The sequence below is a fragment of the Bos taurus genome, chromosome 11 (genome assembly GCF_002263795.3).
Source record: "Bos taurus isolate L1 Dominette 01449 registration number 42190680 breed Hereford chromosome 11, ARS-UCD2.0, whole genome shotgun sequence".
In the NCBI taxonomy this organism is placed as follows: domain Eukaryota; kingdom Metazoa; phylum Chordata; class Mammalia; order Artiodactyla; family Bovidae; genus Bos; species Bos taurus.
In genome coordinates, this window is record NC_037338.1 from 82,922,767 (window position 1) to 82,941,852 (window position 19,086).

The following is a 19,086-nucleotide window of genomic DNA, read 5'->3' on the forward strand; positions in this document are numbered from 1 at the left end:
TACTCTGAGAAGAAGGCATCCCTGACCACACTGGCCATGGGGCAGAGCCAGAACAGAGGGTGGTGGGCACAGCAGCCAAGGAAGCAAGTCCTGCCTGTATTGTTGCTCAGGGAGACGTGGTGTCTGTTTCCTTCTAATATGCGTCTTCCCATTGCCACTGAGCCAGCAGCTTCTGTGGCCCGAGTACCCCGATGCTGATAGGAACCAGCTTTCCGACAGCCCAGTCCTGGGCATCCAGGGGGAGTGGGGGAGGTGCCTGATGCACATACAGAGAATCACCAGAGACGTGAGGAAAGAGGAGGGCTTTAATCTGATCTTCCTGTCTGTGCCAGGTGTGGGGCCCGCAGAGCCTTCATGCTGCTGAGCTCTTCTTGTAGTTATCCAGGTGGTACAGGACCCAGCCGGCAGGAAGCAGGAAGCTGAGGAACGTCACAGAGAGCCCAATGGCCTGCTCCTGGGTCGAGAAGACACACATGAGCCCACTTGGCCCAGGCCCACTGCCTCTGCCCCTGGGGCTTAACCAGAGCAGGGTGAAGAGCTAGACACGCGGCCCTGCCCCTTGGCTCCCACTGGACCCTGGGCCCAGCAGTGTTCGCTCCATCTGCCCCAGATAGCCTTATCTGCAAGATGTGAGCAGTGAGCACTGCCATGGTAACGGAGGACAGCCTGCTGGCCTCTGTTCTCTGGGTGGGGCCTTCTATGACAGCCCCACCCTCTGCCTGAGAGCCTGGCCTGTCCTTGACCTTGAACTGCTTCCCACCGAGCGTGATGTGCGCCCTCCCTCCTGGTTACCTGCGGACTTGTGCACGTCAGGTGTGCTGTCAGGTTGCCTGGAACAAGTCCAGGGCCCTTTCTCTGAGTGGTGGTCCTGTTCAGAAGCCTGGGTGGGATTCCCTATACGTGTGTGCGCACGCACATGCATACACATACGTAGAGGCCACGCCACCTGGCACCCTGTGTTCTCAGCGGCTGCACCCTTGGAGCCCAGTTCCAAAGCACCAGCTATATTTCACCTTCATTGTTTCCTCCTGAGACAGCCCAGACTAGTCGCCCCACCCCTCCCGAGTGAATCACGACGCCAGGTTTGAGACCAATCCTTCCTTACTGACTTTTCACCCCCAGAGATTTAAGCAATGTTGGCCCAGAATAGGGACTGAAGGCTGGGTTCAGATCTAGTCCTATGACCTTGGGCAGTGACCTTGGCTTATTTATGCTTAAAATAGAGATAGGTTGTTGACTGTCCTGGAGCCCCAGGGTCGCAGGTTTGCATTTTCACCTGGGCTCTCACAGACCCTCAAAGCAGCCCACTCTGCTTTTAATAGGTGGTAAAGCGAGGTGCCCTGGGCACCCCCCGACCTCGGCCGGCAGCAGTGTTGTTTACAAGCGGGGCCTGAGAGCAGAGGGCCCCTGCCCACCGACTGACTGCAGCTTTGGGAGCCTGGCCTGCGGGTGATGGCTGCAGGGACCCCATTTGGAAACTTGGGACACTTCCAGCCTGGTGCTCCTGAGACTGAGCACCAGGATCCCCTCTGTAAGCAGGCCTGAAGGAAGCCCCTCTCCCCTCTGCCTCCTGCCCCAAACCCACCTCATCCTGAAAACATCTCAGGACCACCCACTCGCCCTGCCTGGGGTAGGGGTCCCCACCCCTCACCCCCCACTCCCCACTGCCTTGGTGGGACCTACCTTCGGAGAAGTGGGTGTTCTGGCTGGCTTGGCAGTGATGTGTGCCTTAGGGACCACCCAGCCCCTCAGCGGGGCTTGCAGCAGCCTGACGGTGGGGGCCAACCTCAGCATAGTTGTAGGGCTGAGCTCCTTAGTCTAGTGAAGTTCCGGGTGTGCACGCGGTGTGCCCTCTGCTCACTTGGTTGCTGGAGCTTTTTATAGCTCACGGAAGCAGCTGCAGCTGTCCCCTCCTGTCACAGGGCTTGGCAGAGGGAAGCCTGCTTGGAACTGTGAGAGAAAGGGCCTCAGACCAGCAACTCCAGGCCCAGCCCCTGCTATGGCTCCCGAGGGGGCCTTAGCCCCTCTGGAAAGGACGTTCACTTCTTTGTGGGGAAGGAGCTCAACAAAAGAGCAGGACCAGAGAAGTTGGTTTGAGAAGGCAAGAGGGAAAAGTGACATAATTTAAGAGCTAACCCTAAATATCTGGGAAGTCAGCAGGCAGTGCACTGTGGAGCTGCTGTGAAGTTCTCTGACGCTGGAATTCTGGTTGAATGGTCAGGCCTTCTCTACCTGAACATGCTGGGCAGCCCCGCTCTACCCTGGGCACAGCCCGGGTCTAGCCCAGAGGCCGCTGTTCCTCAGCGGCTGGGCTGCGGGGGAGCAGAGGGGAAGTTGAGCAGACAAGACACTTCGAGGATCTGCCTCCAGGCCCACGTGCGGGGACAGGTGCTCAGGGCTGAATGCCCTGGGTCGGCACCACCTGCTGGCCCCGGGAGGTCGCTGTAGCGCTGCCGGTCACTGCGTGTGAGCTGAAGCCTCTTTCTCTTCTGCAGGCGATGAGCTATTCATCCCCTCCCACACCAAACGCTGCTTAGTGAGTTTGTTTTCACGCTGAGAGTCTTCCACATTCCTTCTGTGCAACAACCCCTCACCCGCTGCAGTGAAAACCCTGTGCTAATTTCCCTGAGAGAATGGAAGTGGCCAGAGGAGACCGCTGCCTGGCCCGTCAGTGTCCTCTGGAGAGCAGAGAGCCATCTGTGGGGCCCAGTTAGCCTGTGCCCTCAGACTGCCTTCTGCCAGAGGCCAAAGGTGTCATCTGTCCTGGCCTGGGGCTCTGAGTGCCTAACCCACTGAACCCACGCCTGCCCTCCCCACCCAGCCTCCACAGGTGCTCCCCAAAGCAGCCAGGACGCGCCTTCCAGAGTACTCAGGTCTCCGCACAGCTCTGCCCAGAACCCTCCAGCAGGGCCCAGAGGCCTGAGTGGTCTGGCCGCTGCCACCTGGCCCTCCCTGCTCCCCTTGCACCCAGCACTGGCCTCCCGTCTTGTCCTGGACATGCCACAACCTGACCCACGCCGGTGCCTCAGTCTAGGGACCTTCCCCTCAGCCTCTCGTGTGTCTTCAGGGCATGCAGGCCCTTAGCAAGTGACATCTCCTCGGACGTATCTTGTCAGGCCCACAAGGGCAGGGACTAGTGCGTTCACCACTTTGGGGCCCAGAGAAGGTTTTCGGTCAATGTTAAATGGATGGAGGGTGGGGAAGGAAGGGATGGGTGGACGAGTGGGCAGCTAGGAGGCTGGGCGGAGCCTCAGTTCTGCGCCGCTGAGGGTTAAGCTGGAGGAGTGCAGAGTCCGAGATGATAGGAAACTGCGGGGTCACGACCCACCGTCAGAATGACTAAAAGGTTGTTGGTGACAGTGATCAAGGCCTCATCTGTCTCCAGACCAGGCAGTGTGGGTGTGAGCCCAGGGGCCAAGCAGCAGGACGTCTCACCACGTTGGTCCTAAGCCCCAGACTTAGCGTTGGCCTCCATCCTCATGAACGATTACACCCCGATGGTGACTGATGGTGTGACTGCATTCCCCAAGGAACATCAGTCTACCTGTTCTTCCCTGGGGGCTACACCTGTTCTAAATGTGGGACTCGCTTCTGGGCTCCCAGCCCCGCCTTCCCGAGCCCCAGTCTGACCGTCCTGTAACTTGGTTTCCCAGGAAGGAGCCAAGTCCTGGGAGGCCAGAGGAGGAAGTGTGTCCTGACCATTATCTCCAGCCTCAGGCTGTGGGGGGCGCTGCCCCTCCCCTAGAATAATCCCTTCCGCCTGAACCTTTAATTATAGCTTTGGGGTTCAGTTGGAGATAAAGCTGTGGATCAGAGGCTCAGTCATCCTGCCCGTGGCATTTCTTCTCTCACAGATAAGACCTCCTGCCCCCATCGTGCAGGCCTGGCTCTGAGGGAGGCCTCCTTCTCCACCCATCCCGGCTTGAGGAGCTCGAGGTGTAGGTGGGGGGTGGGGGGCAGTAGAGTGCCCGTTGTGCCCTGGGGCATGAGCCCCAGGCTCCCAAGAAAGACCCTGGCCAGCCCAGCGCGAATGGGTGGAGCCCAATTGAGGAGCAGGACAGGGGAACTGGAGGCCACTCTCCAGGGGAAAGAGATTCCAAGCCTGTGCTCAAGCCTGGATGGACACTCCAGCCTGCCTATCCACCTTCCCCAGCCCTTTTGACCTTCCCAACCGTTGCAAGCATAAGCCGGCCCACCTCGCCCTCTGTTCACGCAGCTTCTGGGGCTCAGCTTCAGGCTGCACCCAAACCGGGATTTCAGCCCCCAGAACCAGTCATTCAAACCAAACTCTATGCCAATCCCTGCTCCCCCACCCACACTGAGGCTGCCGGAGGTGGGAAGCCCGGCACAGCCTCTCTCTCCATCGCCCGAGGTCAGGCTGCCCCCGCCCCACACACAGTGCAGCCCTAAGTCCTCGACTCCCTTGCTCCACTGGAGTGCCTTTTCTGGAAAGAAAACAATGTGCCCTGTGGAGAAAGCAGTGGTGGCCAAGTGGGGGTCACTTTGAACAAGGAAATAAAGGGCCCTGAGGGGGGCAGGGTGGGGACAAGGACCCCCTGCAACAGCTGGACAAACTGAGCCGCAGAGGGAGCACAGCCAAAGGCTGGGGCCGGCCAGACCCGTTCTGGCCTGTCCTGGGGAACATCAGGAAAGCCTCGCAGGGCTCTATGGACAGAGGTACCCCTTCTTCACCCTCAGCACATGTCTGTGGATCCGGGTCTGAGCTGTCCTAGACCTGTCCCTACTGCCCCCCAGGGCAGGGAGATCAGCCACCGTGCACACCATCCTTCCCAGAGGCCACCCGGAAGTTCTGGGGCAGACTCTGTGGACACGTGGCACCACCCTGTGTCCACATTCGGAACCACAGAAGCTCTTGAGGAAGAGAAGCACAGACCATGGGGCACAGCCCTACTCTGTAGCAGCATTCTAGACATCAAGGACCCAGACAGAATGCACACGGATGCAAACATTTGCATCTTATTTTTATTGCATTGGAAATCTGTTTTCAACACATAAAATATAGCTTCTCAAAGTATGCTGTCTAGACCAGAGCAACAGCATCACCTGGGACGTTGTTAGAACTACCAGGAGCTCCGGATGGTCCCAGTCATCTGTTACAAGACGTCCCTGGCCCAAGGCTTTCTGATGCGCAGTCAAGTTTGAGAACTATATTCATGTCATATGAAAGCTTTATGCTTCATAACCACTGAAAACTAAATGACCACTTTCAGAGAGGTTAAAAATCTCACCCAGGCTGCAAAACTCACCTCGCACTCCCTTAACCTACAAATATGCACCTCCACTAAGTATTTTTTAGGTTTAGCAAAATGTACTGAAACCGAGGGTCACCGGCAGAGATTCTGTGAGAGGCCTGCTGCCCGATTTCTGCCCCCAGCCCCCACTTTGCACACCCCTCCTCTGAAACTCAGCTTCTACCCTCTTCACACAGGACGTGCTCACAGACAAGTGCTGGTGCCCAGGACCAGGGCATTTTCACAGTTCTGTTGGTTTGGTGGTTAGTTTCATGTTTCAGCTCGGCTGGGCCATGATGCGCAACATTTGGTCCAACATTGTTCTGGGTGCATCTGTAAAGGTGTTTCTGGGGGAGATTAACATTCACAGTGGGGGACTAGGTAAAGCAGTTTGCCCTCCAAAATGTGGGTGGGCCTCGCCCAATCAGAGGACTGAATAGAACAAAAAGTTGGCCCTACCGCGAGTGAGAGGACTCCTCCTGCCCGACTGCTTCATCTGGGACATGGTCTCTTCTTGCCTTCAGACTCAGCTGAAACGTTAGCTCTCACCTCTTGCAGGGTTTCAAGCCTGCGTTTCTCAGGACGGAGCTGACTGTCAGGCGTCCTGAGTCCAGCTCGCCAGCTACAGGTCTTGGGACTTCTCAGCCTCTCTGGTCATGTGAGCCACTCCTTATAATAAATCTACATCTGTATCTATATCCTGTTAGTTCTGTTTCTCTGGAGAATTTCAGCTGATACAGTTGCGTGCCATGTTTTGCTGCAGTCAGTGAACCAACATTGATAAGCACTCAGTTGTCTCAGTCGTGTCTGAATCTCTGCGACCACATGGACTGTAGCCCGCCAGGCTCCTCTGTCCACAGGATTCTCCAGGCAAGAATCCTGGAGTGGGTTGCCACGCCCTCCAGGGGATCTTTCCACCCAAGAATCAAAGCTGGTGTCCTGCCTGCAGGTGGATTCTTCACCCATGAGCCTCCTGGGAACCCCCAGTATTGATACACCATTATTAAATAAATTCCGTAGTTTCTTCATATTTCTCACTTTCTCTCTGATGTCCCAGGGCCCCATCCAGGGCCCACATGACAGTCCTCTCATCTCTGTAGTCTCCTCTGGGCTGTGACCAGTCTGACTTTCCTTGACTTTGAAATGGACAGGTTTTGAGAACTGTTTGGGTATGTCTTTGGGAGCCCCTCTGTTAGCATTTGTCTCCCGCTCTTCAGGATTATCGGGGTTATGAGGTTTGGGAGCATGACGACAGAGGTAGAGCGCCCTTCTCGTCACACCATATCGAGGGCACAGTCCAGATCAGTGTGGGCTCGTGCATGTTTGTCTTATACTTTGGGTTTTAATCAATACTATTGTACATCACCAGATGGTCAACACCGAAATCAGATTGATTATATTCTTTGCAGCCAAAGATGGAGAAGCTCTATACAGTCAGCAAAAACAAGACCAGGAGCTGACTGTAGCTCAGACCATGAACTCCTTATTGCCAAATTCAGACTTAAATTGAAGAAAGTAGGGAAAACCACTAGACCATTCAGGTATGACCTAAATCAAATCCCTTATGATTATACAGTGGAAGTGAGAAATAGATTTAAGGGCCTAGATCTGATAGATAGAGTGCCTGATGAGCTATGGAATGAGGTTCGTGACATTGTACAGGAGACAGGGATCAAGACCATCCCCATGGAAAAGAAATGCAAAAAAGCAAAATGGCTGTCTGGGGAGGCCTTACAAATAGCTGTGAAAAGAAGTGAAAAGCAAAGGAGAAAAGGAAAGATATAAACATCTGAATGCAGAGTTCCAAAGAATAGCAACAAGAGATAAGAAAGCCTTCTTCAGCAATCAATGCAAAGAAATAGAGGAAAACAACAGAATGGGAAAGACTAGAGATCTCTTCAAGAAAATCAGAGATACCAAAGGAACATTTCATGCAAAGATGGGCTCAATAAAGGACAGAAATGGTATGGACCTAACAGAAGCAGAAGATATTAAGAAGAGATGGCAAGAATACACAGAAGAACTGTACAAAAAAGATCATGACTCAGATAATCACGATGGTGTGATCACTGACCTAGAGCCAGACATCCTGGAATGTGAAGTCAAGTGGGCCTTAGAAAGCATCACTACGAACAAAGCTAGTGGAGGTGATAGAATTCCAGTTGAGCTATTCCAAATCCTGAAAGATGATGCTGTGAAAGTGCTGCACTCAATATGCCAGCAAATTTGGAAAACTCAGCAGTGGCCACAAGACTGGAAAAGGTCAGTTTTCACTCCAATCCCAAAGAAAGGCAATGCCAAAGAATGCTCAAACTACCACACGATTGCACTCATCTCACACGCTAGTAAAGTAATGCTCAAAATTCTCCAAGCCAGGCTTCAGCAATATGTGAACTGTGAACTTCCTGATGTTCAATCTGGTTTTAGAAAAGGCCAAGGAACCAGAGATCCAATTGCCAACATCCGCTGGATCATGGAAAAAGCAAGAGAGTTCCAGAAAAACATCTATTTCTGCTTTATTGACTATGCCAAAGCCTTTGATGGTGTGGATCACAATCAACTGTGGAAAATTCTGAAAGAGATGGGAATACCAGATCACCTGATCTGCCTCTTGAGAAATTTATATGCAGGTCAGGAAGCAACAGTTAGAACTGGACATGGAACAACAGACTGGTTCCAAATAGGAAAAGGAGTTCGTCAAGGCTGTATATTGTCACCCTGTTTATTTAACTTCTATGCAGAGTACATCATGAGAAACGCTGGACTGGAAGAAACACAAACTGGAATCAAGATTGCCGGGAGAAATATCAATAACCTCAGATATGCACCACCCTTATGGCAGAAAGTGAAGAGGAACTAAAAAGCCTCTTGATGAAGGTGAAAGTTGAGAGTGAAAAAGTTGGCTTAAAGCTCAACATTCAGAAAACAAAGATCATGGCATCCGGTCCCATCATTTCATGGGAAATAGATGGGGAAACAGTGGAAACAGTGTCAGACTTTATTTTTCTGGGCTCCAAAATCACTGCAGATGGTGACTGCAGCCATGAAATTAAAAGACGCTTACTCCTTGGAAGGAAAGTTATGACCAACCTAGATAGCATATTCAAAAGCAGAGACATTACTTTGCCCACGAAGGTTCATCTAGTCAAGGCTATGGTTTTTCCTGTGGTCATGTATGGATGTGAGAGTTGGACTGTGAAGAAGGCTGAGCGCTGAAGAATTGATGCTTTTGAACTGTGGTGTTGGAGAAGACTCTTGAGAGTCCCTTGGACTGCAAGGAGATCCAACTAGTCCATTCTAAAGGAGATCAGCCCTGGGATTTCTTTGGAAGGAATGATGCTAAAGCTGAAACTCCAGTACTTTGGCCACCTCATGCGAAGAGTTGACTCATTGGAAAAGACTCTGATGCTGGGAGGGATTGGGGGCAAGAGGAGAAGGGGACGACAGAGGATGAGATGGCTGGATGGCATCACTGACTCAATGGACATGAGTCTGAGTGAACTCCGGGAGTTGGTGATGGACAGGGAGGCCTGGCGTGCTGTGATTCATGGGGTCGCAAAGAGTCGGACACGACTGAGCGACTGATCTGATCTGATCTGATCTGATTGTATTTCATTTTGTTGCTTGAATGTTTCTGGGTTCGGTGTTGGGAGTTCTTTCTTTTGACTGTTGTGCCCCCTTGGCAAACTGTTTTCATTATGGAGTTTTCTCATCTTTTTTAATTTGTCTTGAACATTTTCTTACTTACTTGCACTATAAAATGCTCCACACTCACCCTGTATATATTCTGACCCAGTCCTAGAATAAACCAAGGAACCTTGATCTTTTTATTGGTGAATGGCATTAGAAACCAGGATCTGGGTAACAGGTGAATGTGACAATATGTATCAGTCAAAATTCACAGAACTTTACAGCACAAAGAGTGAACATTAATGTCTGCAAATTTAAAATATCACTCGAGATGTTAGGGAATCCAGGACTAATACACTAATCCAGTCCTGTACTCCGGGACTAATACAGTGTATGTCACAAAAGATTCTAACCATAACACAGATGTATGCAAGAATCTCAGGGAAAGGAATGGGAGGTGGGAGGGAGGTCCTAAGGAAGGGGACATATGTATACCTTTGGCTGATTCATGTTGATGTATGGCAGAAACCAGCCCAATACTGTAAAGTAATTATTCTCCAATTAAAAATAAATCAATTTTTAAAAGAAGAATCTTAAGGAAGAGAGTGGGGAAAGTTGTGATCTAAGTAAACTCCAGAAATGAGTGGACTCTGTAAGAATAAAGGCAAAAGAAACTGCCAATAAGTAAGCTCTGTCCTCCAGTCATAACGTGGCTCCCCATGGCGTGTGTGTGTGTTTATACACATACGTTTATGTAATTCTGTACAAACGCATCCATAATTTCCACACACAGTGTATACATACGAATGTATACATGTCTGTGTGTGCATGTGTATATGTGTGTAACCCTGTGGGTGGTACTAGAGAGACAGCTCCGCAGAATTCAGGGCTGAGCAGCACAGCTGAGACTGCTAGTCAAGCTCTGTTGAGGTCCTTTAATGGACCGGAACTTGGTGGTCCGGAGTTGAAGATAAGAAAGTAAAGGAGAGAAAGAGGCTGATATTCCTTGGTTTACACAGAAAGCCAATAAAGCCCCTGACACAGGACTTGCTCTGTTCACAGAGGCCTCAGGCACCCTCTCGATGGGGTGAAGACACAGATCGCCTTCTCCAGAGGGTCTTAGAAGCCCAGGCAGGAAAGTGAACTCAGAGGGCCTCTGTGCTCCAGGGGATCAGCCTGAAAAAAGAGAGAGAGAGAGAGAGAGAGAGAGAAAGAGAAAGACAGGGGACCAGAGCTCTGATGCAGCAAAGGTGTTTTAATCAACATGGTGGGGGCATATATACCGTCTTACAAAGTAGTTATTCTCAGCAAAGATAAAGATTAAAATTCCAGACTTACAAAACATAGGCAATCCATATTAAAGAGAGAGACTTGTAAACACTTTTACCATATGGTTTACAAGAAGGAAGAGGGTACTTATCACCATATAGAAACGCTAATGAAGGAAATGCCTGAATTCCTCAGTCCTGGGAGAGGCTTGCCTCTCCTCTTAATTCCTGAATATTCAGGAATTAATAAGGAGCAGAGAATTCCTGACAGATCCAAAACAGCACACAGGAAGCCTCCTGTTAAATGCTTCCTGACAATTCCCCTATTTTATTATATTTGTAAAAAAAAGTCTTGACCAAATGAGTTTAGTCAGTATTAACCAACTTTATAGAAAGGTGACAGTAAACAACAAATATAATTATCAAGACAATCACGAGTTACATTTCCAGACCTGATACTGTGAGTAATACTTTGAAACCATCCTCGAGGGTCTAGCCCAGATAATTTGTTCAGCTAAAGTTTCCAAATTAGGGGAAGAGGGCAGATTTTTAGAAAAAGTTTTAAAGGTTTTCTTTTGCAGTAATTGTACATTCAGAGAGGCATTATCATGTATATTTTGTAAATGAAATTTGATGTAAATGTAAATGAAATTTGTTCCCAGTTGTAGGCACTATGATTGAATTGAGCAGGAGTAACACAAAATTGAGTAGCTTAAAGACATAGAGGAGTTAAGACAAGTGTATAGTTTGCAATTAATACAAGTTACAGACTGTAAAAGTCTTATTAAATTGTAAATTTTCTATGGCTATAACAAAAGGAAGTGGGACACAGGCCTGTATAAAATATGACTGATTATAGCAAAAGGAAGAGTTACCATGACCACGACTGGTCCCTATGAAATGTCCAGTCCAAGTCCCAAGTTTTTCCGTGCTCTGGTGCTCGCAGCAAGTTTCCAGATGTCCCATTGTTCTGGCCCACTCTGTTTATCAAGCACGATCCTAGGGCGAGGTGGGGTTAATCCACCGTCAGGCCACTCAAGAAGTCCTTTGTCACAGCAATGTTCCATCGTGGTGTCAGTGACCTTCCACATCACACACAGTGTTGTGAATATCCTCTGAGCAGTCAGATAACCACATACCAAGGGGTCCCCAGTCAACAATTGTGTGATTAGCCACAAACACTGATTTTCTTGATTTGGTTTGACATTTGTCCCAACGAACGGGAGTATAAGTAAAGTTTTTATAAGTAAACCCTTTGCTTAATGTTCTTTGTTCTTTCCCTAACTCTTTCTCTAAAGTCTCAGTAGTATAAACACGGTTTACAGACAAAGAAAGGGCAGTACATAATCCAAGCTATGTCTGAAAGTCTTCTTTTGGAGGCAGGACGAAAGCCCAAGTTTGTGGGCTGACGGTTATGCACAATTCTGCTGCGCCCATGCACAAAGGAACGACTTCATGGCCTAAAGAAATGTTAATTAGTTTTCTTTCCTGCCCAGGGTGTGAGGGCCCTTTCATGTACTAGGGAGAAGGCATATGTATAGAGTCATTAGTTGAAATGATTGGTCCTCTCTCATCCATTCGACCACCTGTAATAGAGGGGGGTTGGGTATTAGTCCAAGCTCAAGCGGGGGTGTGAGGGGGGAGGTACAGGCCAAAAGACTGAGCATTGCCAGGAGAATGTATTCAGGACTCGGAGGCAATCCCTGTTGAGAGACCAAATTTTCAGCTTGATTAGTAGGGTTTTTATTTGTCTCCAAGTGGGGAGATCATCGGGGTGATGCCCCCAAGGGTGGTGCTTTCTGGAGATCTTTGGAGCAGACGTGGCCCGTATTGGAATTTCTTCCTCCTGGGGTTCTTGTTTCATCTCCATTTTGAATGCCGGGGGCCCCCTTGGGTTGAATCTTAAGAAGAGGTTAAAAAATTTAAAACAAATAAAGCTGTATTAACAACAGTTACAGGTTTAGAAAATATGTTGGAATCTAGTAAAGTCTGCTTTAGATAAGGAAGACAGTAGTATTCCTGTGTATCCCCCCTTTTTAATTTCTTTATTTGTAACTTCAGTGTGTGATGTGCTCGTCCGACTATGCCTTGTGCCTGTGGACTCTAAGGAATGCCTGTAATATGTTTAATAGAAAGAGATTGTAAAAATTCTTTAAAGTGTCTAGAAACATAGGAGAGGGGAGTATAAACAATTCTAGAGGTAAATCTAGTTTGATGTGAGTAAGAAATTGTTTTTGTAATTTATTTTGCACAAAACAGATTTCCTCTCATGCCTCTTGAGAAAGTGAATGAGGGCTATTTAAATCAGGATCTCCTTTTAAAGTATTAAATAGGTTATTCAGTTAATAATTAGCAATGCCTAAAGAAGGTCTAATCCAATTAATATCACCTAAGAGCTTTTGAAAACCATTTAAGGTTGATAATTTATCAGTACGGATCTGAGTTAGTTGGGGAGTAATGCGTTGCCTATTAACAACGAACCCCAAGTAATGGTAAGGTGTAGAGGTTTGAATTTTTTCAGGGGCAATGATTAATCCAGAGTTTTTAAAGCATATTTGAGCTATATCAAACATGTGTTGAGTTTCTAAGATAGATGGAGCCGAAAACAATATATCATCCATATAGTTAATAACAAGAAAATTAGGAAATTGCCTTCTCACGGGCTCCAAGACTTTGGCTACGTAGTACTGACACCTGGTGGGAAGATTCATCGTCCCTTGTGGCAGTACAGTCCACTGGCACCGTTTACGAGGCCCAATATGATCAGGATAAGGGAGGGAGAACACGAACCTCTCTCGGTCTAAAGGGTGTGAAGGTATGTTAAAAAAGCAATCTTGTAAATCAATAATAATAATATGCCAATTTTGAGAAATAGTGGTAGGTGATGGGATTTCTGGTTGTAACGCACCCATAGGTTTCATAGATGCATTAACTTTTCTAAGGTCTGTTAGGAGACGCCATTTGTTAGATTTAAATAGGAGAGTTCTAAGGAGAACAAGATTCCTCAATACGCTTTAATTTTAGTTGTGTATCTATAAGTTCTTTAGCCGCCTATAATTTCTTTTTCATGAGGGGCCACTGCTCTGTCCAAATAGGCTTGTCATATTTCCAGGTTATTTTAATAATTTTATTGTTTGTTAAATGAGCAGTGGCCCTTAGGAAAAATGTGGAATGTATATCTGAGTTTGTCATATCTTATATCTTTTTATTAAAATCATATATCTTACTTTTCCTTAGCAACTATGAAGTGTCTTGTATATTAGCATTTTATAGATTGGTGAATATATTTTTATATCATATTATAATATATATTTATTATATATATAAATATATGTTTATATTTATATATGAATATATTATACATTACATATTTATTAATAGTTTAAAATCTCTTTAGTTTTTATGTAAGAAAAACTTTTTGTAAGAGGAAGTTAATGTTTACTAATGAATGCTTTAAAATCTTATTTTATTTGGAAATGACCTAGCTATTTAATAAACTTTTATTATTTAGTTTAGTACAACTCTAGAAATTTAAATTATCCCAGTCTTAAGAGATTATTTTAGATTATAACAGATTATAATAATAGATTATTCTATTGAAAATACAATTATTTTTAATAGAGTTTATCTAAAAGGTTTTATCTCATTTATATATATATATATATATATAAAGAGTTACCTTTTGTTGACAAATTTAGTTTACCTTAAACCTAGGCATAATAAAAGTATTATATAATGTTGATGATTTAAGACATGTCTTAATTAGATTAGCAAACAATTATATTTAAATTATACTCATATGTAAATAATTATATATATTTAATATTTTTCAGTTCATGTGAATTTGAATTTAAATAGAGCTCATTAACTTCATAGTATCTAAAACCAAAGCTGGTATATCGATGGCAGCACTGCCAGATGTTGAGGGTTTCAGGTAAAAGATGGAATTTGTCTCAGGTTTTTGCTGAAGGGGACCTGGGGGGTCCCTGCTTGCAGTTTTCTGGAATAGGTTTCCTTTCAATGTCAGATTTAGACTTACAATCTTTTGCCCAATGCATTCCTCTACTGTAGCGAGGGCAGATTTTTGGAGGTCTTTTATCTTTATATATTTTTCTTTTCTTTTTTTTTTTAAGCTTTCTTAGGGCTGTCCCTTTTCAAATGGTTCTTATTTCCACATGTAAAGCATCCTTTATTTCCCTTTCTTAAGGCAGCAGCTATTGTTTCAGCTACCATTTGCATCTTTTGAGTTTCTAATCCTAGATTGCGACAAGCCTTCAAATAATCAATCGTCCCTGTCTCACGAATTGGAGCTATAGCTTTTTGACATTCCTGATTTGCATTTTCATAAACAACTAATTTCTCTAGTTGCCTTTTGGCTTCTTCTCCAATTACAGTACGGGAAATAGCAGTTTCTAATCTAGCTAAAAAATCAGCATACGTTTCATTAGATCCCAGAACTTTAAATAAGTGATGAAGTAAAGTAGAAAAGTGATGGGGCTTTCCAGCCGTATTACCCGTGTCTTAGTACTTACCGGCCTCAATTGGCCCTGGGGTCACTCCGTCCGAGAATCTGCCTACGTGTACCAAGTCCCTGTTCTGGGCACCACTTGTTCAGATCCTTTAATGGACCAGAACTTGGTGGTCCAGAGTCGATGATAAGAAAGTAAAGGAGAGAAAGAGGGTGATATTCCTTGGTTTACACAGAAAGCCAATAAAGCCCCTGACACAGGACTTGCTCTGTTCAGGAGGCCTCAGGCACCCTCTCAATGGGGTGAAGACGCAGAGCGCCTTCTCAAGAGGGTCTTAGAAGCCCGGGCAGGAAAGTGAACTCAGAGGGCCTCTGCGCTCCAGGGGGTCAGCCTGAAAAAAAGGAGAGAGAGAGAGAGAGAGAGAGAGAGAGAGAGAGGGGGGGGGGGACCAGAGCTCTGATGCAGCAAAGGTGTTTTAATCAACACGGTGTGGGCATATATACCATCTTACAAAGTAGTTATTCTCAGCAAAGATAAAGATTAAAATTCCAGACTTACAAAACATAGGCAAACCATATTAAAGAGAGAGATTTGTAAACAATCACTTTTACCGTATGGTTCACAAGAAGGAAGAGGGTACTTATCACCATATAGAAACGCTAATGAAGGAAATGCCTGGATTCCTCAGTCCTGGGAGAGGCTTGCCTCTCCTCTTAATTCCTGAATATTCAGGAATTAACAAGGAGCAGAGAATTCCTGACAGATCCAAAACAGCACACAGGAAGCCTCCTGTTAAATGCTTCCTGACAGTGCTCCTGCCCTCCTGACACAAGGCGAGACAGCATCTCCCACCCTGGCCTGCCATCAGGATTGGCGCCACGATTCTGAGTGGAAGAGACATACACAGCCTCCTGATCTGCACGTCACGCGTCAGCACTCTAGAGCAGGGGAAGTGGACTAATCCAGTGTTTATTATCAGGGCCCTGGTCACACACCGCAGGCAAGTATGATGAAGCTACAGAGAATGAGGTATATGCTCAGAGGGTAAAGCGTCTGCCTGCAAGCGGGAAACCTGGGCTTGAATCCCAGAGTCAGGAAGACCCCCTGGAGAAGGAAATGGCACCCCACTCCAGTACTCTTGCCTGGAAAATCCCATGGACAGAGAAGCCTGGTGGGCTACAGTCCATGGGATTGCAGAGTCGGACACGACTGAGTGACTTCACTTTCACCAGCATGAAAAGATGTCCAAAGCATAACGGTTATTAAATGAACAAACTAAGTTAAAAAGTGTACTATAATATCCACACATGAGCTACCACTCGGCAACGAAAAGGAACCAAGATGCACAGCCACATGGAAGCATCCACCCATGTTACTCCACGTGACAGAACTCAGGCCCGGGCCCAAACAACACACAGTCTCAGGTGCTGACAAACTGCGGCCTGTGTGTCAAATCCAGCCTGTTTCCAATGAGAATAGAAAGCCCACACATAAACGGTCAATTAATTTATGATAAAAGAGCCAAGAATAACAATGAAGAAAGATGACAGTCTCTCCAATGAAAGGTGTTGGGAAAACGGAACAGACGCAAAAAAGTGAAAGTGAACCACCATCTTACACCGTGTGCAAAAATTAACACAGAATGTATTTAAAACATGAACGGAACACTTGAAGCCATAAAACTCCTAGAAGAAAAAGCAGACCATGGTGAGCTCCTTGACATCTGGTGATGATTTTTTTGGATTTGGCACCAAAAGCAAAGGCAGCAAAAGCAGAAATAAACAAGTGGGGGCTTCTGCACAGCGAAGAACGCCACCAACAAAGGGAAAAGGCAACCTGCTGAATGGAAGAAAATGTGCGTGAATCGTATATCTGATAAGGGGTTAATACCCAAAACACAGGAAGAACGCATACAACTCAATAGTGAAAAAACAAATAATCCAATTAAAAATGGGCAGAGGATCTGAAGAAACATTTTCCCAAAGAAGAGATACAGATGATGCATAGCTGATGCATAGCCGAACAGCACTTCCCAGGTGGCACAGTGATAAAGAACCTGCCTGCCAAGGTCGGAGATGCAAGAGACAGGTTCGATTCCTGGGTTGGGAGGATCCCCTGGAGGAGAAAATGGCAACCTGCTCTAGGATTCTTGCTGGAGAATCCCGTGGACAGAGGAGCCTGGCGGGCTACAGTCTGTGTGGTCTCAGAGAATCAGACATGACTGAGTACTGAGCACACACGGCAGAAGGTAACACAGCATTGTAAAGCAACTCCACTCCAGTACAGTTGTATAAGTGTAAGAAGACATTCAGATGGCCAACAGGCAAAGGAGGCAGGGACAGGGTGGGCCCAGAGCACGGCAGGAGCCCGCGGTAGGGGTGGGGGTGAGGCCCGTGGGTGCAGAGGCAGTGAGTGTCTGGCCACCCCAGCTGGCAGGGGTATAGTGACCTCTCCAGTCTTTCTCCAGCTGCCCTCAGCGCCACAGGTCAGACAGGGTCAGTTAGACTTTATCCAAGTGAGAACCACGGAGAGGGGAGGTCCAGGGCGTTCGTAGTGACCACAGTGGCTGCCGTGGCCTGTGAGCCAGTGGACACTAGGGATAAGGACGCTGGAAGACTGGGATTCGCAACTGGCAGTCCTGGTGGGTGGGGTCCGGGGGCTGAGGGGGGCCTCCCCACCTCCGCCCTCCCCTTGCCTCGGTGCTCCCCCTGCGGCTCCGTCAGCTGTGCGGAAAGTACCCCCCCCACCGCCCGCCCTCCTGGTCCCCAGTCCCAGCAGCAGCCCCTCCCTGGCAGCAGGCCTCAGACCTCCTCTCCCTGCACAGCCGCCTGTGTCCTGAAGAGGCTGGCGCCCGCCAGACCTCAGCACAGCTGTCCCCGGGCCAGGGTGCTCCCCGCATGGCCCTGTGACGTCCCCCACGCCCACCTGTGCACCCACTTCCCGGCTCCTCTCTCTGCTCCGCTCTGTCCTTGGCACTGTTTAATTCGTGTGTAGTTTACTGATTTATCCTGTTTATTTTCTGTCTCCCCAGCAAGGGCACACGCTCCTTCCAGGCAGGAGATTTTGTTCCCGTCGCTCCACACCACATGTTCAGGGGCTGTGGGGCAGGTCCTTCTGTTTATTGTGTTAAAGTATACCTAATGCAAAATGTTTCATTTTAACCACTGTGAAGTGTAAGATTCAGTGGCATTGATTACATTCACGACATTGTGTTACAGCCACCACTGTTCCAAAACCCGTTCATCACCATCCCCTTTCCCTCCCCCCACCAGCCCCTGTAACTTCTCTAGTCTATTTTCTAGGGAGGCACCTGTTCTGTTTACTTCATGTAAGTGGAATGGTGCAGTATTTGCCCTCCGTGTCTGGCTTATTGCACTGAGCATGTTTTCAAGGTTTACCCTGTCGTAGCCTAGGTCAGAATTCCATTCCACTGTGTGGCTGAATAAGATTCCACTGTATTACACGTCACATTTTATCTATTCATCTATCAATGGACACTTGGTTTCTTTCTATCTTTTGGCAATTGTGAATAATGCCGTTAAGAACATTTGTGTACAAGTATCCATACAAGTCCTTATTTTCAATTCTTTTGAGTCTTTGGAGAAACAACCGAACCATTTCCCACAGTGGCTGTGCTACTGTAAATCCCCACCAGCAACGCACAAGGGTTCAAATTTGTCCACATCCTCGCCAACACCTGGGGTTTTTTCCATTTTCTTTTTTTTAAAACTAGAAGTCATCCTAGTAGATGTGAAGTGATATCTAATTGTGGTTTTCAATTGCATTTTTCCAATGACTAATGATTTGGGGCATCTTTTCATGTGATTATTGATCATTGGTACACCTTCTTTGGAGAAATGTTTATTCAAATCCTTGCCCATTTTTTAATTGGACTTTTTTGGGGTTTTTTAACTTAAAGAGCAATAGGAACTCTTTATATATCCTAAGTATTAATCTCTTATCAGATATATGATTTGCAAATACTTTCTCCCATTCTGTGGGTGTCTTTTCACTTTCTTGATAGTATCCTTTGGTGCACAGAAGTTTTTAATTTTGATGAAGTAAAAAAAAATTTTTTTTATTGCTCATGGTTTTGCTGTCATTATCTAAGAATTCATTGCCAAATTCAAGATCATGAAGATTTTCTCCTATGTTCTATCGTTTTAGCTCTTGAATTTAGCTGTTTGGTTCACTTTGAGTTAGGTACTGTGTGTGATGTGAGCTAGGGGCTTTAAACTATTTTTACTTGTATTTCCTCCCTTTAAGCTCACAATCCCAAGAAGTTCAGATGAACCAGATGAAGGAAATTGGCCACAGGAATGTCAAGAGCATTTCTAGTGGCCAGTGAGTTGCAGAACTAAGAATTATGCTGTGCACAAGACCCCGCTGGCCCCCAGACTTCACTGCCCATGGACACCTGGTCAAGGATGAGAGGAGGAGAGTGGAGGGAGGCTGTTTAGGCAGGTG

At 47.0% G+C, this 19,086-nt stretch overlaps 2 protein-coding genes across 2 annotated transcripts in view; one reads left to right on the top strand and one right to left on the bottom strand.

Moving 5' to 3' along the window:
* The window catches only part of NBAS (NBAS subunit of NRZ tethering complex), a gene marked incomplete in the record, with an annotated part of 468,052 nt that overhangs the window by 183,474 nt on the left and 265,492 nt on the right, over positions 1-19,086 (top strand).
* COX8B (cytochrome c oxidase subunit VIII-H (heart/muscle)) lies at positions 292-1,802 on the bottom strand. The gene is made up of 2 exons (NM_001114517.2): positions 1,684-1,802; positions 292-454 (listed from the first exon to the last, which is right to left on the bottom strand). The coding sequence occupies exons 1-2, from the start codon at positions 1,792-1,794 to the stop codon at positions 353-355; spliced, it is 213 nt and encodes a 70-aa protein (NP_001107989.1). The 5' UTR covers positions 1,795-1,802; the 3' UTR covers positions 292-352.